Below are 26,883 nucleotides of genomic sequence, written 5' to 3'. Positions count from 1 at the left end.
TTAGGTTTGTGTATACAGTAGGTTTACTTGAGGCAAGAACCTCTACAGTAAACAAGCTTTAGGCAGAAGGGCACATAAGATATTTTTTTCAAAATTTTATTGTTTATTGAAGTGTAGTTGATTTACAATGTTAGTTTGAGGTGTATAGCAAAGCAATTCAGATATATATATATATATCTGAAAAAAACGTATTTTTAGGATTATAAGATATCTTAATTAACCTCCACTTAGGCACTGAGAGCCAACTAGATAGTGAAAAATGACTGTACCAGCAACCTAGGGAGACAGTGGCACAGGGAGATGTCTGGTATTTGGGGTTATTTTTCTCCTGGGAACTTTTGTGATTCCAAGAGGAAGACTAAGAGCCTGATGGTGCACTTGACAGTCTTGTGGAACCAGGGAGACACAGACTGAGCCACCAAGGTGATGGGGCACTAGTGAATGCCACTTGTTTTGTGTTGGGACCTGGAAAGTCTTTACCACTGAAGTTAAAAGAGGACTAAAAGTAAAAAGCAGGTGGCCCTAAGTTCAGATTTAACTCATTTCAATAAGCACCCATCATAAAAAAAAAACAAACCTCTGAACATTAATATCATTATCCTTGAACTCCAGTTACTGCCAAGAAGTTTTCTGCCAAGAAGACAAATGGCCAATAACCCCATGATAAGATATGCAACATTACTAATCAAAAAGGAAATGTAAATTACAAACATGAGGTACCACTTCACATCCACTAGTATGGCTATGATAAACATAACAGACCAACCAGAATATAACAAGTGCTGATAAGAATATGGAGAAAATAGAAACACTGTGCAATGCTGGTAGAAATGTAAAATGGACGGCTGCTATAGACAACAGTTTGGCAATTCTTTAAAAGGTTAAATACAGAATTAATGTAGGACCAAACAATTCCAGTCCTAGGAATATACCCAATAGAATTGAAGCCAGGGACTCAGATATTTGTATACTAACATTCGTAGCAGCACTATTTGCATAGCTAAAAGGTAAAAACAACCTAAATGTTCACCAACAGACAAATGGATAAACAAAATGTGAGATATCTACAACAGATTCTGGATAATTTTTAAAGGTACAACAAAGATCTGCTGATGGTTTAGATATGGAATGTATGAAAAAAGTCAATGATGATTCCAAAGTTTTGCCTGAGCAACCAGAGTGACAGAAATGCAATTACCTGCAGTAGGGAAGGTTTTTAGATGAAAGAGCTTTAAGGTGGAAGATCAGGAGCTCAGGTGTTGGATATATTAATTTTGAAATGTCTATTAGACATGCAAGTAGAGATGTTGAGTAGGGCTACATATAAGAATTTAAAGTACAGGAGGGAGGTCCAGGCTGGAGATAAAAAATTATTAGCCTATAGATATTTTAAAAGCCCCGAATTAAATTAATCACTTCGGAAGCGAGTAAAGATAAAGTGATCAAGAACTGGGCCTAGGGACATTTCAACTTTAAGAGGCCAGGAAAAAGAGGAACCAGCAAGAAAGACGGAAAGAGCAACCAGTAAGGTAGGAATAAAACGGGAAAATGTGGGGTTCCTGGAAGTCATTCAAAGTAAATCAAGGAAGAGGGACAGAATAACTGTATAAGTACTTCTGATACATTAAATAAAGACTGTTAAGAGCAACATCACAGAAGTGGAAGCTGAGAAGGGGACACGGTATTAAAAGCAAAATGTGTGCCTTTGCACTCCAATCTTTTCTATTTGTATATCATACTTGTAAATCCTAAGGCCTGGGGAAACTGCCCTTCAAGTTGCTGATCTGACGATCGGACTGAAAAAGGTGAATCTAAGCCCTTTTTATCTACTCTATACCAAACAATTTGCTAAATGCTGGGGACATAAACATGAATTATACACAAGTCACTGCCTTCAAAATAATCCAACAATGTTTTAAGAAATGTATAAATTGGACTTTCTATCTTTTCTGAAGCAGCAACCCAACATATTTTTAAGGGGGAAAAAAGGAATGATGACAAAGAATTGCAAGTGATAAATTCCCACTTCTCTCCAACGCTTTAAAACAAAAACAAAGGAAAACAAAAAACCCTTTTCTTTCTGATTAGAAAAGTATTTGATGTTCAAAAATAAATAAAAAGCCTGTGTGTGCATGTGTATGTATGTTTAGCTATGTCTCCAGAAAAACAAATCTAGAAATGAAATGCCCTGAAATACTTACCAGATGTTAGCTACTGTTAACAGTTTGGTATGTATTTTTCTCTAGTTTTTTCCCTGTGTATACATAACAACACTCTACAGCATGTTTGCTCTAATGCATACTTTAAGCATAATTTTCAATGTTTACCAACAACTCTTCTATATACTTTCCTGAAGTTATTTTCTGTGTAATTATTTATTATTTATTCAATATCTGTATGTATGGGAATTAAAACAAATATCCCTATAGTTTTTGTTTTTCTTAAATTGGTTTGGCCAATTTGAGTTGTAAGAAAATAGTGTATTCTGTTTAAAATAAAATTATGTAAGTACTAATTTCTCAAAAACAAAACCAAGTAACATGCACAAGCAAAACTAGAAGCATATTAACCAAAACATTTTTATGTTAACTATGATTACCCCTGGGAATGATCAAGTCATTTTTATTCTTCTTCATGATATTCCATTTTTTTCAAATTAAAAAGACTGTATAACATTTGTAGCACATTTAAGTAAATAGTTTTATACTTAGTTTATATTAATATTTTACATTTAACAAAAACTCACTTGGGCATGAATGCTCCATTGGCTAAGGATGGTTCGTCATCATCCAGTCCATCAAAGAGATGTGACTTGGCTGTGCCTGTTGTTTGTAAAGCCTTTGGTCGGACTCTGGTGGCAGGGCGGGGTGTCAGTTTATAATGAGTAGGTGTTGTGAGAGCCTTTTGGGCTGCTGGATTTGTTGGTTTCAATCTCTGAAAAGAAAAAAAAAAAAAAAAGACACTATGAATTCATCTACAAAACAGAAACAGACTTGCAGACTTAGTAAACAACCAACCTTATGGTTGCTGGGGAAAGCGGGTGGGAAGGGATAAATTTGGGAGTTTGAGATTTGTAAACGTTAGCCACTATATATAAAAACAGATTAAAAAGAAGTTTCTTCCGTATAGCACAGGGAACTATGTTCAATATCTTGTAATAACCTCTAATGGAAAAAAACATATAAACGAATATATGCATGTATATGCATGACTGGGATATTGTGCTGTACACCAGAGACTGACACATTGTAACTGACCATGCTTCAATTAAAAAAAAATCGTAATACCAGAGTTCAAACTTCATCTCTGCCATTCATCTACTACATACCTTTTGGAATCTTGGCTCCCAGAACACCCAACTTTGTATATATGTGTGAATGCTAGTGCGAATGCTAACTGAACTGCCTATTTCTCTATAATTGATTTTTATTCATCTCTCCAGACCTCACTTCAATGGGTTTGTCTGATTTGTTTAAAAATGTAATTGAGATACTGCATTTGAAGTGCTTTGTAAATCAAAATGTACTAACAGAACATATTAATGTACTTTGTGCATTTCTCTCCATCTTACGAAAGAGAGCAGCCTGCAATTGTTTTGTTTTCTAAAACAAAGATAATATTTATATTCATTTTAAGAAAATATAATATCAAAAATTCCTAAGCCTAATTATTTTTCAATTAAACCAAAAATCTTATGCTTCAAGAAAAACTGAGGCACAGCCATGAATGTACAGGTATGATCTTCCTAACTAGACAGAAAACTCTCAGATAAGAACTTATTTATTTTCATTTTGTATCCTTAGTGCTGAACACAATGACTAGCAAATATTTAGGGACCTAAAATTATGTTCCTTGATCAGGTCAACATATAATTGTCATCTAATTACAGCCTATGTTTACACAGCACTTTAAAAAGCACTTTATTTTTTTAACCATAAATTATTTCTTAATTAAAAAAGAAAAACTCAAGTATAGTCAGTTTACAATGTCCTGTTAATTTCTGGTGTAAAAAGCACTCTAACTTCGTATTTTGCTTCTCATTAAATCTAGTTACTGGTTCAATTTAAGGACCAGCTGAGGTACTCAGCCACTAAAAAGAATGAAACCTTGCCATCTGTGACAACATGGATGGACCCTGAGGGTATTATGCTACATGAAATAAAATGGAAAAAATAGTACACAATTTCACTTATACGTGGAATCTAAAAAAACAAATGAGCGGGGGGAGGGTTTAGCTCAAGTGGTAGAGCGCATACTAAGCATGCACGAGGTCCTGGGTTCAATCCCCAGTACCTCCTCTAAAAATAAATAAATCTAATTACCTCCTCCCCCCAAAATAAAGTAATTAAAATAATACAATAATAAATAAAAAACAAATGAACAAACGTAACTCAACAGAAATAGTCACAGATACAGAGAACAAAAAGGAGGTTGCCAGAAAACAGCAGAGTGAGGGGAGGAAAGAAATAAGGGAGACTAACAGGTACAAACTTTGAGTTGCCAAATAAATGAGTCATAGGTATGAAATGTATAGTGCAGGGAATATAGTAAATAACTATGTAATAATCTCATTGTGGTGACAGACAGTAACCAGACTTATTATGGTGACTGATTCTGAAATGCATAAAAATATCAAATCAGTATGTTGTGTAACAGAAACTAACGTAATGTTGTAGGTCAATTACACTTCAAAAACAAACAAACCCACAGACAAAGAGATCAGATTTATGGTTACCACAGGCAGGGGGTTGGAGGATGGGGAATTAGATGAAGACATTCAAAAGGTACAAACTTCCAGTTATAAGATAAATTAAGTACTAGGGATGTAATGTACAACATAATACAATTAACACTCCTGTAGGTTTTATATAGGAAAGCTGTTAAGAAGACTGTTAAAGAGAGCAAATCCTAAGAGTTCTTATCACAAGGGAAAATACATTTTTCTCTATTTCCTCAATTTTCTATCTATATGAGATTATGGATGTTCATTAAACTTACTGTAATAATCACTTAATAATGTATCTAAGTACACTATGTTGTACACCTTAAAGTTACACAGTACTGTTTGTCACTTATATCTTAATAAAACTGAAAAAGAAAAGAACAGGCTGAGGACTAAATGAGATGATATAAATGACTGAATAATAATTTCTATATATTGAGCAACTTTAATTCTGAACACTGAACAGTAATGCTATTCCCAGTTTATAGATGAAACACACTGAAGACAGGCAAAAAGAGATGCCCAACATCTCATACAATGTAAGTGGTAAAACAAGGATTAAACAGACCAAAGACTACTTTTAATGCCACACCAAACACAGTGAGCAGAAGATCATTTCTAAAGCCTAAGAGATTAAGACAAAGTTATACAGAAATTAGGAGAAAATATTTTTAACTTGCCACTTGAGCCTTAGTTTGTTCAACTATAAAATGTGGATAGTATCTGATGACAAGTCTCAGCCTTCCTCTCCTGTGTAATACTCATTTCACTGGTTGTCATGCTGCCTTCTAGACACAAAAATAATTTATCCTCTGGCTTGGTAAGAGCATAATGTGTCATAAAAACTTAATTACATCCAACTTTGCTTAGGCTATATAACTAAGACGCTGCATTCTGCTACTGAGTTTCTCCTACTCTGAGAGCAGATTTTATAGAAACATCCTATATTTACCTCTTCTTTCTTCTTAGGGTCTGACATGGGATTCCGGAAGAGAGGAGAGTCTCCAAAAGGTGAATATGTCAGACTGTTGATGTGCTGTTGGAGAACAGCCTGCTGGGCAGCAGAGGCATTTGGATCTGTCAAAGCTTTTTTAAAAAGAAAAGAAAAAGCAAGATGTTAGTTCAAGGACCCAGTGCTTTGAATCAAAGAACTCAAGACTCTTTTTGGTGATATACTCTTCAAAATGTTCAGACTAACTCAATGGCATTACTGGTGGGGGCAGGCAAGCAAAGTGCGAAGAAAACCAACAATCAAATAAACCAAAGGCCAAAGATACAAGGAGGCATTCCATAAGAGACAACACAAGTAACATTGTACTTGGGTGTTTTATTGCTAATAATGATAGAAACGTAAATCAAAACAACCTTGAAGAAATATTTTATATCTCCCTCATTATCAATGTCACAGTTGTATAAAAAGGGATGCAGTCTGACTTCTAGGCAAATTGGTTTAATCTGTCTAAAAGTAACAATATGACAGCACATAGAGCAAGTATTGTTTTTATATTTTTTAACCTAATAATTTCAATAATGAAAATTTAACCCAAGGACGTAATTAAACTAGAAAGAAAACAAAGAAATGTTTGTAATTTTTCCTGAACATTATCTGTAATAGTCAAGACTTGGAAACAACCTATGTCAACATTAAGTTAACAGTTGCAAAAATCATGATTCATCAACATGGTGGATTAAGTAGTTATTAAAAACACCACTGTTTTTACGGTGGAAATAAGTATCTTTGATTTAATTTACTAAGTAAAAATTCCAGAATAAAAAATAATAAATATACTGAGAATATAGAGGAAGAAGGGCCGCAGACAAAAAATGAAAATGGCTGTTAAGGGATCCCTGTATTTATTATTTGCATTTGGTATATCCATATTACATTTAAATAAAAATTAAAAGGAAAACAGATGACCCCATTAGTCTAATTTTCTTTCAAAGTGTAAGAACAACCATGTCATCAGTCACAGACAGGAACAATGATACACAACTGCACACAGTAAAAAGAAAACAACAAAAAATCCCACAACTATCTGCATTATACCTTGATTGATAAACCTCTCTGCAAGATAAATTATTTCAAAAAATACTGATAAAAAATTAAATCACACTTTAGTTATTTTAGAAACAAAAATACTTTTCCCTTTATAAACATTTAAAATAAGGCTAAAGCCAAAATATAATAAGATAATCCACATTAAAGGAGTGTCACAAATAAAACATTTTGAAAAATCTAATAGGGGGGAAAAGACACAACAATCACAGGACAAACGCCTAAAGTGAAAAAAAAAAGGTAGGTTCACTTTAGTCAAATTAAACTTTCTTAAAATTTGCTGTATGTATTATATACTAAAACACTACGTTGATATTTAAGGAGAGTGCAAATTTGCTCAGGACTGTGAAACTCAGAACAGATGTTGATTTAAAGATCATATAGTACATCATCTGTATTCAGAAAGTTCCTAAACCCAATTTAAAACTACTGGAGAGAAAAAAATATAGAAAAGTAGCTTTTGGTACATAGTGCTACAGAATAACATAATGGTCTGTGGACTACTCAATGAGACTAAAGAAAACGTGGATATTTTTAAAGAACTCTAATATTCACTATTCAGTTTGTTACTTGACAACCAATTATACATTAAAAAGAAAATACTGACCAGCACCAGCTGATCCCATCATTTCACAAATACAGGTCACCTGCCCTAGGCTTGCTCAAGTAAAAACTTCCTTCAACAAATCCAAACATAAAAAGTATATGAGGATGTTTTTATTTTTGTATGTTTAAATATGAAATTTTCTCTGTGTTAACTATGATTTCAAAATATAGAAAAGAGAGCTGGTAAGTTAGCAAAACTAAAAGAACAAGCAAGCATAAGCACTAGTATAAGCTACCATTGGTGTTATATTCAGTTCTGGTCATAATAATTTGAAAGCATACTGAAAAACCACATCATAACCAAATGATTAAAGAGATAAGAAAGAAGTATAAAAATCAAGTATTCTGAGAACAAAAGAAACTGATGATCTCAAAGAAAGGCAATAGGATTATCACAAAAAAAAAAATTGTAGGAGAATGATTTTGCTTGGCTTTGGGAGGTAAAAGTAGAACCACTGGGTGGAAATTCTATAACAGCAGGGTTTGGTTTCTAAACAACCTAAATAAAAAAATGGATGGGACTGACCTGTAAGGAAGCCACCATAATTGAGGCTTTTAAGACAAGCAAGGGGCTCCCACAAGTTCTAAAGTACTTTCTAAGTCTTGTGATGCAAAGATGTACATTTTAAAAGTCAATACAATGACATTTAAATGGGCAGTAACACTATTGTATGAAACTGTAATATCAAAGTTGTGTGTCAGGAACTTCTAATTGGCTTTGGGAAAAGATGGATTGTTAAAAACCATTCAAAAGGCTATCTAAGTGAAAATGGTAGGTTATGATATTTATGCTACCTCCTACTGAAATTAAAATTAAGGAAAAGAATAATAATAGAAAAAACTAAGGAAAAGAAATAAAATGAAAACATAATTTTTAATGATACAACTGATTCTAATTTTCACACAGAAGTTAATCAGAATTCTAATTCACCTCTGCTACCTCCAAAGACCTAATTAAAATCTATAGTTAAAACAAATTAAGGTGGGTAGGGTAATGGCTCAGCAGTAGAGTGCATGCTTATAGCATGCATGAGGTCCTGGGTTCAATTCCCAGTACCTCCATTAAAAAACATTTTTTTAAATTAATGTATCTAAATAACCCACAATGACAGAAAATAGGAAGGTAATAAACGAACAGATGAGAAAATGTAACAAATCTGTAGGGGAAAGAAGTGGACAGAGTGATAAAGCATGAGAGAGTAAACTATACTTTAAAGAGTACACTCAAAAGGGATTATAGCCAAAGGAGGGGAATATCCGCTTGAATCCCAGAAAGGTTAGGGATTCAAGAACACTAAATTTGATGAAGTGAGACTGAAAGTAGAAGGGGAGAAGAACTAATGCAAAGTATATATACAAAACAACTACCGCACCCTGTCATCCTAATCCCTGATGCTCAACAGGTAAGTCAAAATAGCAGAGAGACTGCCTCTGATGAAATCAAGTTAATTTATGAAATGAATGAGGGCAACCAGTTTGTACTTGAATCATCCCAGAGTTTAAAATGTGGCATTCCAACATTTAGAGGATCTGTGGCTAACAGCTGATTCTTGGATTACTTATCAAGCGAAACCTACTGATGAAAAAGCTCTACCCAGATACACACGTTGCTGGTGAGATTTTTATTATTTTATTCTTAAATATGAATGGAAAGTATCACTGAGTATTAAAGAGTAGGATCAAAACAAAAATAAACCTGAAGATTTAAAGAACAGAAGAATCCTAAAACAAAATTTTAATGCCAAATAACAAATTCAGAATTTCAAGAGTAAATTGCATCTAAGAACTGGATACTTGAAAAGAGGAACTTCCAGAGAATAAGAAAGAATTCTTCAGTCAAAAACAAAAATCCAAAAGATGATTAAGAAGAAAATTAAAAAAAAAAACAAAACTCTTAGAAAGTAGAAAAATTGGTGAAAAAAGCATACATTGAGACAGAAAAGGTCTAAGCAAATCACTGAAATTTCAGAACAACGGAACAAACCTACATGCTTGTGGGAGTAGAAGGAACAAGTTTCAAGAATCAGAAAGGCATCAGACTTCTTATCAGTAATGGTTAATGCAAGAAGAAATACAGTCAAAGTTCTGAGGGTGAATTATTTTTACACCAGGATTCCGTAACATTAAAGTATGTGGAACAAATGAAGATGTTTTTCAGAACTGTAAGTAATCAAAGTTTACCCTTCATATACATTTAACTTGAAGATATACTCCAGAAAACTTAGGAAACAGATAAAGAAGAAAACTCTAACTAGGACACAGCAGATCCCACTGAACAGACTTGAAGGGAATATCCCAGAGCAAGGCTGAAGACTTAGGGAGTAATCAGAGTTCATACTGCTGCAGGAGGACAGAGAGATCCAAGAATGAGGTATCCAGGGTAAAAGAACTCTGATAACCACCCTTAAGAATTTGGACTAGTTTAGGAAGGAGATAAGGACTGGTAATGCAAGAGAAAAAAAGAATTAGAAGTTCTAAGAGAAAGAAAAAGCTGTGTGAGAAAGGTATACTTGGCTAGGTAGCAATGTTTTCATGGTTATAAAATAAAATGCTGTGTTCACTTGCAATTTTAAAATTTTCTTTAGTAATAATTAACAGAGAGTACCTTATCAACCTTATCAATACAAAAATATAAAGAAGGCAAAGAAATAAGAGAGAGAGAAGGGTAAGGAAGGGCACTACTAGCCTTACTTGACCAAGGGAACTAAAGAAATACCATCTCCCAGTTGAAAGAGTAAGAAAAGAATGTAAAAACATGACTTAAATTTACAAAGGTTCTCAAAATGTGGAACATGGATCATGATAGTATAGGAAATGAATTTAATGGTATAGAGATTAACTTCTTCGTTTCTTCCTTCTTTTCCTTTCTTGCATCCATCCATCCATCCATCTCAGTTACCCTATTTTTGCCAAGTGATAACAGTTTTCTATTTTTGGTAAAACAATTTTCTTACAAAAACTATATATTTAAGTTATAAAGTAACTTAATTTTAAGTTAGAAATAATAAAGGTGGTAGGCAGATACCACAAAAACTGGGAAGGGGTATTCAAATGAAAGTATGAAAAACACTTTAATAGATAAAACTAAACTCAGGGAATTTAGTAAACACAGCAATACTGGGAGAAGTGAATAAAGAACAGAGGTGATAACTGAGCTAAATTCTCACCTGCCATTAACAAGTCAAATACACGTAGACTTAAGCAAAACACAGCAATATAAGCACATCATTTAGAGATATGAAGTTACATATACACCAAATGAATTAAAAGTTGTTAACAAAAGGGGTTTCTTGGGGGAGCAGGCCTGGGAGTGGGGAAGTGGGGAAGGCCAGGATCTATTGTAAGTCCTTAAGCACTACACGATTGTTTAATGACCTGTGTATGTGTACCGCTTTGATAGAGATGGGATAGGGTGGGGTGGAAAATCAAGTCAGCAAGTTAAGTATTAGCAAGAAATAAAATGAGTAAAGCCTTCTAAAGTGACTGACACTTACCTACTGAGGCCTGGGGGGCTCCAAAGCCCAAAGTGGCTGTCGTAGTATTAAATCCAGGGGCCCCAAAGGCTCCTGTACCAAGAGGCCCTCCAATCTTAGGTTGGTTGTTCCCAAACAAAGATGCCTGTCCAGCACCAAGAGCTATGGAGACAAGAGGAAAGAAAAGCGCCACAGAAGATCCTTTGAATGTGATGCCAAAGGTCAGTTACTTAAAAATATAAAACATTTGGAAACTTCATAATAACCACTCACTTTAACCAAAAGCTAACACAGTAAATGCTAACTATGTGCCAGGGACTGTGCTGAACACATTATATCACAGACAACCTCTCTGTGCTTCAGTTTCCTCAACTATAACGTGAGATAATAATACATAGCTGAGATATTTATGCTAAGATTAAAACGAACAAACACATATTAAGCATTTAGAAGATGTCTGGTAGATACTAACATTCATTACATATTAGCTAGTATCATCTCATTTAATCTTCACAAGCCTGAAGCTGGAACTATTATCCCCATTTTACAGAAGAGAAAATGGAGAGTTTAGTAATTAGCTCAATGTCACAAATGTAGTAAGTGCTGAAAGCAGAGTTCAAACCTTGATGCACCTGATAATACAGCCAGAGCTCTTAACGGCTACTCAATAGTAAAACAGATTTCAAAAGAATTTTAAAGTGGTAGTTTTCCTTAAATTTCAATATCTGCAAATCAAAATACTCAGCTGGACCAATTATATCATATTTTTGACTAACATGCAGGCTACAGAAAAAACTAAGTCCAATAAATCTTCTTTGAAGAGCAAAAAGTAACATTTTCAAGTATACCACCTCATGAAAACTATTTCAGACAGTTTTTTTAAAAATAAAAAGCTAAATGCCTTGTGATGAGGCTACTACACAGATTCAAGTTTCAGCATGAATCAGTGGATGGAATAAAAATATATTTTCACTAGGAGGTAACCTGTTGCAGAAACCTATATTTTAAAGCCTAATGAATTTTTAATGGACCTTGTTGTCAGTAGTGATTTTTAAAGTGTAAAATGGGAAGAATTTAGTTTTTTAGAATAAGTTAAAGTTATTGGCATAAATTAAAAACATTTTTCCACCCCCTCTCTCCTTAAAAAGTTATTGGCAATTTGGAAGATCTGAACATACCAATGCTTCTTGACAGAGATATGGTTTATCAGGAAAATCACTTCAAACATTTATTTGGAGCACAAAAAAATCAAATGGAAACTGCTTTGAGATCTCAACCAAAAAAAAAAAAAAAGATAGGAAGTTTATAATAAGAAAATGCATACTAAAATTAGTGAGGGTGACTACTAAATGGACAAAACATACCCTGTCTAACCTCATTAATAAGATAACAATTTACCAATAGGATTATTTCACCTTGAAAAGCCCAGCTTTGAAAGAGGGATTAAGACTTCTTTTAAAGTTCCAAACCATTAGAAATTGGTGAAAATTTCAAGAAAAACTATTATTATATTACACCTCAAGGACATAATTTATAGCAAAAATTTCAGGATTCTTCCGCCCACCCTCAGGGAACAAATACTTCCTTACTCCCCAAACAAAAGCTTAGATGTAACCCGAATACACAAAATGGATAAAAATTTCTGTTCTAGATGGGTGTGTATTTGCATTAGCCCTGAAGGAAGAATCATGAAACAGTCTAATAATCACTGTATTTTAATAACCCATAAAAGAAAAAAAATGTGTTTTATCCAGATCTGTCTTATATTATGCACAAATGGCTTTTTATGTTTAATCAAAGGACTTACTAATAATACACAAGTTGAGGGACATTCTGATGTATGATAATGGCAATTCATGAAATGTACTGTAATTAGGACTACTTGTAGGAGTCTTAAGGAAGAAATATGGGTACACCATGGTAATCGTGGTCCTAAAAACTCCAGGGATGCTCAAGGAATAAGTAAAAATGGTTATGTTCCTTTGAGATCTTCTAATAAATGTTAATTTAATTTTATCTATAATCTGTATTAGCTTTGGATAGATTTTTCTGTGTATATCTTAGCACAACAAACTTTTACTAGATACACCCTTAAATTTATTATTGCTTCATAGAAAATTTTAAGAACTAAAATTTCTTAATATTACTAAAAGACTACCAAGAAAATGACATACTACTGATAGTGCTAATGATAGTTAATATCACTGTGAAACAATAAACTGATGCACCCATGATTTAATGAGCGTTCCTTAGTCTGAGCATATCAGGAGAAAAAAAAAAAAAACCTCACATGCCAAAAGATAATTTAAAACATTTTATACTAAGATTGGTCACTTAAATCTAGTATACAAAAATTTATGTATTTGTACGTTTAAGATGTCTATAGTCTATTACTCATGAAGTACCCAAAGCTTTGCCTATGTTACATGAAAATGTACTTCTATTGAGGTATGAGTTGAATCTCTATCACTTAAAACAAGAAATTGTACAGGAATATCCACTTAGTTAATGCCCACCCCAAACAGTCCAAAGCTACAATTTATTCTACTTACAGTATCATGAAATGCAGAATTCATTAATGTGGGTATTTATATACGACAATCTCAGACACATTCGTCTCAAAGTCACAAGTCTGCTTTAGCAGATGTGATCATCAAAGAACTTCAATAGTGTGCTCAGTGATTCACTACCCCATGATCTATTGACAAAGCTGGGGGTGTAAAATTCTTTATTAATTGTATGACTTTTAGTTTATATGGACAAGGCATGAATTAGGAATATATAACAGCAAAGAAAATGAGATTCATTGTCTGTGAGGTACAACTGTTGAAGGAAAACCGAATATATTCAAACAAAAAGGCTGAGATATTACATTACTGTGGAACAGAAGACACAGCATTAGGGAAAAAGTTACAGAACACTTTATAACCTTGGACTATAGGAGAAAGCATTGCTAATCATAACCCACAAGACTCAAGCCAAAGAGGAGAGAATGACAACTATGATCACACAAAAATAAAACTTGTACATGAAGATACCATAAACAAAATTAAATGACAAAGACTAATGAAATATCTGTAACAGATACCAGAGTAGCATCCTACCTGGACTTAGGTTTATAGTTCATAAGTTATCTAGTCAAAACTACCTTGAAAAAGCCTATGCCAAAGCTATTTTTTTTTCCTTTGGGATTAGGAGAGAACACTGATATCAGATGTTATATTCTGCTTAAGTTTAGGAATCACACTGTACAAAAAACTAGAGCTTTTCTGTTTTTATTTCTTGCAAAATATATGTGGTAGAATTTGAATAAGCTCAAAAGCTCAAAAGGAAGTTTACCATACAACCAAAAGGAGTTAATATCCACTATATATAAAGCATTCTGAAAAATAAAAAAAAAAAATCAAATATTATAAATAGAGAATTGAAAGATTCAAATGGCCAGTAGACATACACAAGGTTATCCTTCACCAGCAATCAGTGAAGTGCACAATAGAACATACCAACTTCCACTATCACGCACACACAAAGATGACAAAGCCCAACAATGTGGAAGAGTATGGGAAAATGAGCCCTTTTATAAAATATTGAGCAAAAATGTAAACTGGCATTCTTTTTGGAAGGCAAATTAAAGTTAGCAAGACTGACCAAAAGTCTAAATAGTGTAATCTTCTGACATAATTCCCAATTCTAAGTATCAATCCTATAGAATCACTACCACACACAAAATTATGTAACACAGATGTTCAGTACTGCATTGCTAACATCAAATAACTCAAATGTCCATCAATAAGGGAAAAGCTAAATAAATTATGATGTATGCAGGTACTCATGTATATACATGCATGTTTACATACAATGGAATACTAAAACAGTTATTTTTTAAAAAATGAGTTAAATCCACATATACTGCCCCAAAGAAAAAATATATGCCAAAAATGTCATGGGAAATGAAAAAAATGAAACAAGGCAGTTGTTTTCAGTTTAAACATTTTTGACTGCAGTGCATAATATGAAATACACTAAGACCCGTAACACACATACATATAACTAAAACAAAAGTTAAAATAAATCAATACTTAATCTTGCAATGTAGAATGTTTTTTAAAAATTCTAGTTAATTTTTTAAAATGCTGTTGCAACCAACTGCATTAATATTACATCCAACTGATACATCTCAGCCTTTTGTTTAAAAAGTAGGCTATGGCTTCCTTTTAAGAGTATCATAAAAATTCTATATAGAGAACACATATTTGTACAAACATGTGCATGCATGTGTATGTATGTGTGTATATATATATATTTATCCATATTTGAAAAATGTATATAAAGGGGTTTAACAAGATACATACCAAACTTTCAACAGCTGTTACTTCACTGCTAAAAAATGTAGACTTTTTATGATATTTCCATATTGCCGAATTTTAAAAAAAGTAACTATATCTTTTATTTTTAAAAGAAAACAAAAGGAAATCACTCATAGAGTACAAAATGAGGTTCTATTAAAAAAGGAGAGGGATACTGTCCAGATAGCTTTAGTTTGTAACTAATTGACCAAATCCATGGTCAGATGAATTGATGAACTGGGCAAAACTATATTCTTAAACTACCTTGTTGAAATGTACAAGCACTTATTCATTTTATGACCACCCCCCCGCCCCGAACTGTTTAAAACAGCTGGGCAGGTAGAATGGACCATGTCTTCAAAGGCACTGAAAAATAATTATCAACAGCAGGGTTAGAGACAAAGTCCTGACATTTTAGCACTATAAAAAGGTGAAAAGAACTGAGAAGTGTGCACAGTCTTTGCAAAACCTCAGCATATTTGTTAATTATCTCACCATGTTCTCATACTCCTGCACTACTATTGTGGTAATAAAGCTTAATTAACAGTTCAAGGTCTCAAATCCCTGTTACAAAGAAAACACAGGGGAACTTAAAGTTAATAATGTCATCATACTGACAAGTCTCACATTAAATGCTGAAAATCTCAGGTAGACCAGGACTATCAGAGGACAAACATTTTGTAGAAAGGGAACATACAACCTCTAAGGTAAATGTGACAGTGTTTTAAAACCTAATAAAGTACATGGGAATGTTTTATAAATCCATTTGTGAAAAGGAAATGCCAGGCCTCTTATTTCCACACATATGATTAAACAGAGGTCTTCAGTTACAGCAATTAAAAAGGCAAGTTGTATCACTTCCTAAATCTCGTGGTACAGTTCCTTACCTGTTCCAAATCCTGCACCAAGCCCAGTTCCCAGAGTCCCAGGTCCTGGCTTACTTCCAAAAATACTATTCCCACTGGTATTTGTGCCGAACCCTGGAAGGACAAAAGAATGAGTGGACTGTACTTCAACACAACTTTCAATTTCCTGTACAAGGGAATTTAAAACAAAGCAGTCTGACCCTAAGCTTCACATCCTTTCAGTTATTGATACTTAGAAATCCTAAATGGTAGGCTAATTTAACCCTTTTTTGTTTGTTTAATTTTGTTAACTGTAAACAGACGCCACAATCTTCCTATTAATTATATTTCAGACTTGAAGTATCAATTCAATATAGGATAACACCCAATATTAAAGCAGAATGATTGTGCTTGAGCTTGGGGAATTTTTCCTTTGTAAGGCTCAAACTATCCATCCTATGTTTCATGTTGAATTATTAGAAGAAAAACTAATTCCCTCAAACTTATGACAGTCAACAAAGACACTTTACTGAAACTAAAGGTTCTTGCTAAGAGAAAATTACCTATAAAAATCTCTACAGCAGCTTTTGTTTTGAACAGATGGACCCTGTATGAATAGTAATGTATGACTGATCACACATGAGGAGCTTTAATGGTGTCAGACTCACTCAGCTCATAGGGGTACTCAAAGATTCAGCCAGCTGGTATTAAAAAGAGAAGATAATCTATGAATAACTTTCCTTGAGTTGAACTGTTTCATTATCAGAGACGATGGAGAGTTGAACAAACTATCCTCCTTCACTATGACTCATCACTTAGAGAAAATCCTGTGATTCCCCTCTAAAATCCACCAGTCTCCCCACAGACACCTACACATCACATCACTGCTATCATTTCTCTTTCCTTCAGACATACACACAAGAAAGTTTCTTCAAAACAGCTAATGAAAACATCATCAACCTCTTTTGATAAGGGAGGGGGCAATCATCATTGGCCAGCAAATTCTGTTTGTGAAACACCTAAAGTCTTTTTAAAAGACATCATGGAGGGGAACAAGTTCAAAACATAACAGAGAAAACAAAGTGCCTTGGAATATATGTCAGTATCACAAACTAAGAATATTATATTTTGTCATGCCAATATTTGGATTATTTCTGAATGAAAAATAAAAAATATCAAGAAAAAAAGGTAAATAATTAAACAGTGTGAAAACATACTTCTAATTTAAAATCCAAGCAAGTAATCTGACGTAATCTCAATACATTTAATCCATGCATTCATTACATCTTTTGTGTTAATTAATAAGCTATGCTACAAAAATGGAGCACTGCCTACTCAAGCACAATCAATTTTCTTTAAAGAAAAAACTAGAAAATGTACTTAGAGATGTTCCTTTTCTTTCTGAGTTAGAATTTAACCAAAAAGGATCTTCCCATAACAGTAGAAAACGAGATACTTGTGAACTACCTCAAACCCACAGGAGGGAATTAAGTCCCAACTTACACTGTTTATACCACACATTTCCTCAGATTCTTACTGACAATGGTTTATCAACTCTGTTATTTCAAAACAATTTTAAATTAAAATTAAGAACAATTAATTAATGGTCAATTAATTTACGACAAAGGAGCTAAGAATATAAAGTGGAGAAAGGACAGTCTCTTTAATAAACGGTATTGGGAAAACTGGACAACCATATGCAAAAGAATAAAACTGGACCATTATCTTACACCATGCACAAAATGGATTAAAGACTTGAAAATAAGATCTCAAACCATAAAACTCCCAGAAGGAAGAATAGTGGGTAAGCACTATCTTGATGATGTTTTTGGATTTCACACCAAAAGCAAAGTCAACAAAAGAAAAATAAACAAGTTGGACTATATCAAACTAAAACAGCCTCTACACAGAGCAAAGGAAACCATCAACAAAATGAAAAGGCAATCTATTGAATGGGAAAAGGACATATAAAACAAATTTCTTCTGCATAGCACAGGGAACTATGTTCAGTATCTTGTAACAACCTTTAATGAAAAAGAATATGAAAATGAGTATGTGTGTGTGTATATATATGCATGACTGGGACATTATGCTGTACATCAGAAATTGACACATTGTAACTGACTATACTTCAATTTAAAAAAAAAGACATACAGATGGCTAACGGGTACATGAAAAGATGCTCAGCATCACTAATCATTAGGGAAATGCAAATCAAAACCACTATGAGATATCACCTCACACCTGTCAGAATGGCTACTATCATCAAAAAGACAACAAATAACAAGTGTTGGTGAGAATGTGGAGAAAAAGGAATCCTCATGCACGGCTGGTGGGAATGTATGAAGCAGCCACAATGGAAAACTATATAGTATGGAAGGTCCTTAAATAGTTGAAAATAGAACTATCGTAGGATCCAGCAATTTCACTCCTGCATGTGTATCTAAAGAAAACAAAAACACTAATTTGGAAAGATAGATGCACCCCAATATTCACATCAGCATTATTTACAATAGGCAACACATAGAAGAAATCTAAGTGCACATCTATAGATGAATGGGTAAAGAAAACATAGTGTATTATTCAGCCACAAAATGCAATGAAATCTTTGCACTTGTGCAACATGTATAGACTTTATGGGCATTATGCTAACTGAGTTAAGCCAGACAAAGACAAATAAATAAATATGATCTTACTTCTTTGTGGATCTAAAAAACAGCAACAACAAAAAATGAGCTCATAGATATAGAGAACAGATTGGTGACAGAGGGTGGGTTGATAGATGAAATGTGAGAAAGGGGGTCAAAAGGTACAAATTCCTAGTTATAAAACAAGTAAGTCCGGGGGATTTAATGTACAGCATGGTGACTGTGGTTAGAAATACTGTACTGCGTTTTTGAAAATTGCTAAGAGTAGATCTTAAAATTTCCATCACAAGAAAAAAAATGTTTACCTACATATGATGACAAATGATACCTAGACTTATTGTGGTAATTATTTCACAACATATACAGATATTGGACCTTTATGTTACATACCTGAAATTAACATGCTATTTGTCAATTATGTCTCAGTTTTTAAAAATTAGCTTAAAAAATCAGATGTTTATGTATACAAATAGCTCAACTGTTCCCTTAACCACGTAGCATGAAGAATCAACAACGTATTACCCAGTACTATCTTTACTATTTTCTCAATAACCAAAAGACCTTCAACCTCTTTTTTGTCTTTGATTTTTTGGGGGGTGCAGTAATTAGGCTTGTTTATTTATTTATTTATTAATGGAGGTACTGGGAATTGAACCCAGGACCTCATGCATGCTAAGTGAACACTCTACCACTGAGTTACACCCTCCCTACCACCTTCAACCTCTTTAAACTGTTGCTCACAAGTGTTGACATCCTGCCTGTAATTTCTCTCCTGTAACAGTCTCTTCCGTTCATTCAGAAATTCAGACACTGTCATATAATCACTTAATCTTAAACTCATCCCTGTTAGGAATAATTATTAAGAAAATGAACTGATGACTCTAAAGAATGACCTAAGGATGTGGGAACATCAACTATAGCAGGTAACCCGACCTTTAACTGTGCATTTATCACCACCATAATGAAACACAATTCCATACTGGGTAACATGCCACTAACAATGACATAGTGATGCTACAAATCTTTGTGCAACCTTATTCCATTTCCAGATCTGTTATATGACTTTTTCCCAAATCAGAAGATTATCTCTGCCCACAACATCAAAGTTGACAGTTTCCTAAGACAACAGGAACATGGGTTGTGGGGTGGGATATAGCTCAAGTGGTAGAGCACATGCTTAGCATGCATCAGGTTCTGGATTCAATCCGCAGCACCTCCTCCAAAAATAAATAAATGGATTAACCTAATTACCTCCTCCCTCAAAATAAAAATTAAAATCAAAAAAAAAAGACAATAGGAACATCAAAGAGAGACTTACTTAGATCTGGATCCCTCTAGGGTAGTAATGGAATGATAAATTCACCCAAGGATAAAACAAAACTTGCCATCTGCAACCCCCATTTGACTTATAAGAAGTGTTTCCTGTTAGGGTCCCACTTATTCATTCTTTAATTCATTAACAGACTTTTAGTGAGCACCTACTCTATAGCACTGAGGATAAAAATTAAATAAAGGACAATTCAAATTCAGTACGTAGGTTAGTGAGGCATATGAAATAAATCGAGAGTTTTCACTTTCAAATCACTGAACGTTAAGTACAACATTTATACAACAAACAAAATCTCCAAACAAATCAGAAATTTGCAACCATGGAGTAACAGCAAATACATTTCAGACCAGAAAATTTTATCAAGTATAGCCCCTACAAACACCTTGTCAGAGAGAAAATATATTTAATCCTGAACATAAAGTATGCTACAAAAAAAAAAAATACAAGAAAACCCCATGCATTTTCAAATGGAGCAAAATTAGTTCTTAAGGGGCAGAAAAAATCAGACATAAGATGGTTTATGACCTTTCAAAGGGCCATAGTACACATACAGATACACAGTATACATGTGGTATTAAAACCTTGTGGGGTGAGAAGATGATTAAGGGGAAAAAAGGCCTACAAATGCTTCGTGGGGAAGAGGAAGTGATAGTGATTTAAAAAAAAGTTGAAAAACACTGATTTAACCCTTAAGTATCTTTCCCATCTTATTTCATAAATAAGAAACAAGTGCAAGGGGGTGGGAAGGGATAAATTAGGAGTCTCAGATTTGCAGATAATACTACATATAAAATAATTAAACAGTAAATTTTTACTGTATATCGCAGGGAACTATATTCAATATCTTGTAGTAACCCATAATGAAAAAAGAATATGAAAAGGAATATATGCATGTATATGTGTGACTGAAACATTATGCTGTATACCAGAAAGTGACACAGCACAGCGTTGTAAACTGATTAAAAAAAGACGAAAAAAGAAACACGTGCACAAAATTGATATTCATGCTAATCAAGTCAACTTCCTCAAAACCATTCTTTCACAGAGTAGAGCCGAAAAAGAATTATAGATAGAATGATAATCATTACTAGGAGTGAATGAACAACACAACAAAAGGGATTATAAAAATCAAATTGAATACATTAGTTCAGGAATTGGTACCTGACAAGGACCTATCTACCTCCTTCACATAGTTCATATTTCCATGAAAACATATAACCACCCAAAGAATGCTTAATGTAGCCTCTTCCTCCAGTACAAGGTCACTCAAAAACTCACTGAAAAACTATTAACTGCTGACCTATGGCAAATGACCATATGTTTGTACTCAACTCCCACTAGATACGCAGAGCCTAATAATGTGTCTGGCACATGAAATCCTTAACAAACATTTTAATTGCTATTTCCCTTGGTAATAAAAGGAACTTTTCATATCTGATTTAACTCACATTATGTTGAATTTATTTAAAAACTTACTTAGGTAGTTATAAAAGACATTAAAATAATATAATAATGTTTCTAGTAAATGAATTAAAAATGTTCCAGCATATCTCTGAAGAGTAGTTTGTTTTTCTGTTATTCAATCTTATCTGTATTTTACAATTTTTTTTCCAATGAGCATGTATTCAAAACTAAAACTTGCAACTATAGGAAAACTGCTGAATAAACCCCCAAATCAGAGAGGCTTCAACTTTCAATGAAAATCATCAAATCTCAAAAAACAAAAAGTTAAAAAAAGAATCATAAATCTTATCTGTGCACTACTTCCCTGTTTGAAACCTGGTCTAAAAGAATGTGTTATCTCAACCAAATGTGTTTCACTTATGGTTTCTCAATTACTGGTGAGATAATCCAAAGAAAATGATGTTTTTTATCTTGAAAGAAATCTATCTTCATTAGAGAACCAACATTCTGTAAGGTACTACTACTGCTACATGTGCTGAATGCCTCATTTTATCCTAAGTAGGCAGTCAAGAGAATATAAATTAGTTAAGGCAATTTACATCTCTTCCAGGCATCTCAACCCACGATCTTGATTTTAAACCTTTCCTTCTGGTACCTCACATCAAGCCACAGCTTACCTGAGAATTTAAAAATATTCCCAGTCATATGAATCAGGAGAATGATGTGTGGTATAGTCAGTGTAACTTTAAGAGAGTCAAACCTGCTTTTTATATGTACCAAAATTGGAAGTGTTTGTATTGGTTCCTAAAGTCAGGGTTGGTTTGTTACCAAAGAGCCCGCCACTGGTTGTACCAAATGAAGGAGCACTGGTTGTGCTGGTTCCAAATGAAGTAAGCTTGTTATTGCCAAACAGGGTCTAAAAAGAACACAATACAGGAAAATTTTAAGTAGTATAAAGATACACCCTAAACAGTAAACAGAGGTTACCTCAGGTATACTGGACTGGGTGTGGGGTAAGGGAGAGAAGACACCATAAGTTTTATGAAAAAGGTATGAATGAAGATGAGTAACAGCTATCAGAAAAATATACTAATCTGAGTAAGAGTAACCATACACAGAATGCTCCTAGCCTGAGAAGTTGACAGTAACCCCTCAGCAAACATAACATTTCAGTGAAGAAAATAATAAGGTAATCAAGTATTTTTTTACCTGGTAACAGAAATGTTTATCATGCATTTAATTTGCCAGCATAAACAGTTAAAATAAAATTTAAACATGCTACAACATGGATGAACCGTCAAAACATTATGCTAAGTGAAAGAAATCAATCACAAAAGATGTGATTCTATTTATACGAAATGTCCATAATAGGTTAAATCAATAGACAGTAGGCCTGAGGTGACTCTGAGGGAAAATGAGAAGTGACTATTAATGGGGACGAGGTTTCTTTTTATGGTAACAAATATGTTCTAAAATTGACTGTGGTGAAAGTTGCACAATCTGTGAACATGTTAAAAATCACTGAATTTTAAACTTTAAAAGGGCGAATTTTATGGCAAGTAGATTATATCCCATAAAGTTGTTAAAAAAAACAAGAACTTTCTGTAGCATTATATAATTTTCTCAATGTCTCATCTCAATTAGCTGCCCAAACAAAATTAAGAAATAACAGATTTAAATCTCCACAAAAACAACCACACAATTTGGGGACTTTTTCTTTAAACTACAGTTCAAAGCTTGCTACAGTGGGTACATAAAACAAACTGGCTGTTTTGTAATGATTTTCATATAGTTTCTTTAAGTGGTAGTACAGAAGTTACTATTATTTTTAGGTCAAGTACATTCCTAAATAGTAATTTTTTTTAACTTAAATGACTTAAAGAAAAATTTCAGTGAAGTGTCCAGGAGCATCAAAATCTTGAGAATACCAACAATTTTAACAACATGATCACCACCAAAACTATTTAATTCACAAATATCAAACCAACTCATCACCCAAAATAGAAGTTAGAAATAGGAATTAAAAATTATCTGATTTTAAGAGCAAAAGCATCTCAATTTAGACTTGACAATTTAAACTAACCAACTGGAGTGACATTTTGCTATCAGAAGAAAACTGCACACAAGTATTGAGGCAAGGAAGTTTAAAAATACTTAAAAGACAGTCAGATTTTTCTTAGAAATTCCTCTAACAGATTTATACACATCTTCAAATTACAGTCAACTGTAACAACCTACCGAACCAACAGCACCAAATCCAGTATTGGTCTGCCCAAAGAGACCTGTTCCTGTTCCAAATGCTGTCCCCGTGCTGGTGTTTGTGGCTGTCCCAAAAAGACCTCCTGGCTGTGAGGCTTGGGTTACTCCAAATAAACCCTGCAAAAGGTAATCTAGATTACAAGATATCCTACAATAGTCAACTGTCATTAAAAACCTTAGATTAATAATAATAGATGCCATTTTTCCAAGTTCATGTGACACATTATGCTAAATATTTTACATAGGACATTTCTTCACAACAACCCTGAAAAACAGCCATTTTCCAAAAGAAAATAAAGCTCAGAGCAGTTAAAAACTTGCTGAAGATGTCAGAGCTCCTGATTGGCAGGACCAAAAATTCATATCTATATCTAAGTCTGATGAGTTCCAAGGTCGTGGACAGCTATAAAGACTTTACACTAACTCTTGTGCTCTACAAGGTAATAGGGATGCTACCCTGAAAACAAAAAGGCATGACAGGGTGCTTCATTTTCAGAGAGTTATGCCAAAAGAACTTATTAATACTGAGCTGGGAAATGGATTTTGAATCAAATAACTGAAAATAGTCATATTAATTTGGACAGAGGCAGCAACATAATGTTAAAAAGTCTTCATTCGTTACGAGAAAGTACACACATTCCAAATAAGCAAAGTTTGTATCATCCATTGTCTAAGAAGATTTTTTATGCATTAGTCAACAAAAGAAAAATATTGCACTCATGAACTACAGCTGAACTGAAAATTCAACATGGTGTTTTAAAACAGCTTTACTGAGACATAATTCACATATCATAAAATTTATCTATTTGAAGTGGACTATTCAGTGGGTTTTTTCTATGTTCAGCATTGTGCAACCATGCCCACTCTCCAAATTTAGAACATTTTTATCACTCTAAAAAGAATCTCTAAGCTCATCAGCAGTCACTCCCCATCCCTACGCAACCAACCACTAATCTACTTTCTGTTTCTATACATTTGTCCATTCTAATCATTTCATATGAATGGAATTATACAAAATGTGGTCTTTTGTGAATGGCTTCTTTCACTTAACATGTTTAAAAGGTCCATCCATATTATAGCATGTATCAGTACTTCATTCCATTCTATAGCTGAATAATATTCCACTATATGGGTATGCCACATTTGTTTATCCATTCATCACTGATGGACATATGGGTTGTTTCTACCTTTTGGTTACGCTCGGTTGTGTATAAGTGCTTGTGTTTTCATTTTTCTTAGGGAAATATCAGGTGTGCAATTGCTGGGTTATATGGTAACTCTATACTTAACATTTTGAGGAACCACCAAACTGTTTTTCCAAAGTGGTTGCACTATTTTATATCCCTGTCAGCAATGCATGATGGTTCCAATTTCTCCAAATTCTTGAAAACACTCATTATGTTTATACGATATATGTAGATATATACATATTTTCTTGTTTATAGCCTTCCTACTGTGGATATGAAGTGATACCTCACTGCCATTTTGATATGCATTTCCCTACTTACTGATATTGAGTATCTTTTCATACACTTATTAGCCATTTGTGTATCTTCTTTGGAAAAATGTCTACTCAAGTCTTTGGTCCATTTTTTTTAATGGCCTATTATTGAATCTTAAGAGTTCTTTGTTGTTCTGGACACAAGTCCTTTATGAGATATATGACTTGCAAACATTTTCTCTCATCTGTGGGTATTTTTTTTGCTTTAACTCACAAAAAATTTTAATTTCGAAGAAGTTTTATTTTTTTCCTTTTGCTGCTTTTACTTTCGGGGTATTATTTAAAAAATCATTGCCTAACTCCTCTTCCTCTGAGTTTTAGTTTCACCTCTACATTTAAACATTTGATCCATTTTGAGTTAACTTTTATATTTACCACAATTGTGTGAAGAAAAGATTCTCATTCTCTTCTGCATGTGGAAAATCATTACCCCAACACCATTTGTTGAAAAGATTATTCTTTCCCTACTGAGCTGTTTTAGTACTCTTGCTGAAAGTCAATTAACTGTGAGGATTTGTTTCTGGACTCTCACTTGTATTCCCGATTTATGTGCAGTACTACCTTATGCTAGTACCACACTGTCTTCATTACTACTGCTTTATAGTACGTTTTAAAATTGAGAAGTGCTCTAGCTTTCTTCTCTTTCAAGATTGTTTTCGCTCTGCCGGATTCCCGTCTATTCTTTGTTGAGTGTTTTTATTATGAAATGTTGTCAAATATCTTTTCTGCCCCTAATGAGGTGACAATATGGCTTTTGTCCTTTATTTTATGGTTTATTACATTAATATGAAAATATGTTGAACCAACCTTCCTAGGATAAATCCCACTTGATCATAGTGCATAATCCTTTTGAAGATTTTGGGTCTATCTGTACTTGTTTTTTTTTAAATCAGGCAAACTATCACTAATTGTAAGACCAAGTAAATTCCAAGTATTCCAATCAATAAATCATACCTCAAATTAATCTTTAATTTTATACTTCCCTAAAAGAGTCCCTAAAAATAAACTGGTAATGATTGTAAACACTTTATCTTTTATTATCTGGACAGAAGTAGTAATTATCCAATATGACTATGAATATTAGCTCTCCCTTCTTTATTTTAATGAATTAAACTTCTTTGCTTGACTCTGCTTAAGAGAATGAGCGGAAAGAACATTCTGAAATGTAGCCTGTAGTTTATAAATATTTTCTCCTATACTCTATTGGAGGGCTGGAGTCAATGTCATAAGTTATAGCTTCAGGATGGCTAATTCAAGGACACTAAGCAGCTCTTAGTGTTAAGAAAACATGCTCAGAAGGGGTAAGTGACTTGTTTAGCAGCTTCTCATTGAACACAGAGTAGAGCCTGGACTGGAATCTATGTCTTAATTATTCGAAGATTTTGTCCTCTTCTCTTTACATACTGTCAACCCTTCAGAACTGCAGTAGCGATAGAACTTGTGAGTCTGACGTGATTAGAAGCCTTAAGTCTACAAATAAGGCCTGTTTCCTTACCATGGTGTTGGTGCTTGGCTGTCCTAGTGTGCTAGTATTACCAAAGGAAAAGCCAGTGGTCTGGGTGGTTGTGGCCTGGCCAAATGGTTTGCTGAAGAGGCTGGTAGTCTGCTGATTTTGTTGGCCAAAGAGACCACCTGGATTTGTTCCAAATCCAGTCGTACCTTTCAAGAAGAATGAAGAAAAGGAAAAATAAA

General features: G+C 33.7%; 1 protein-coding gene across 5 annotated transcripts in view; it reads right to left on the bottom strand.

The window, feature by feature from the left end:
* Positions 1-26,883, bottom strand: part of NUP98 (nucleoporin 98 and 96 precursor) — an 81,660-nt gene that overhangs the window by 34,245 nt on the left and 20,532 nt on the right. For 3 of the 5 annotated variants that reach the window (XM_031460198.2, XM_031460197.2, XM_031460200.2), the window contains 7 exons: positions 26,687-26,850; positions 23,670-23,807; positions 22,209-22,347; positions 16,092-16,184; positions 10,880-11,020; positions 5,676-5,809; positions 2,747-2,934 (listed from right to left, as the gene is read on the bottom strand). In XM_031460198.2, coding sequence (XP_031316058.1) covers positions 2,747-2,934; positions 5,676-5,809; positions 10,880-11,020; positions 16,092-16,184; positions 22,209-22,347; positions 23,670-23,807; positions 26,687-26,850 — 997 coding nt within the window. The remainder of the gene's footprint in view (positions 1-2,746; positions 2,935-5,675; positions 5,810-10,879; positions 11,021-16,091; positions 16,185-22,208; positions 22,348-23,669; positions 23,808-26,686; positions 26,851-26,883) is intronic. The other 2 variants (XM_031460201.2, XM_031460202.2) reach the window with 2 other exon arrangements.

The sequence above is a fragment of the Camelus dromedarius genome, chromosome 12 (genome assembly GCF_036321535.1).
Source record: "Camelus dromedarius isolate mCamDro1 chromosome 12, mCamDro1.pat, whole genome shotgun sequence".
Classification (NCBI taxonomy): Eukaryota; Metazoa; Chordata; class Mammalia; order Artiodactyla; family Camelidae; genus Camelus; species Camelus dromedarius.
This window is presented reverse-complemented; position numbering and strand designations above follow the sequence as displayed.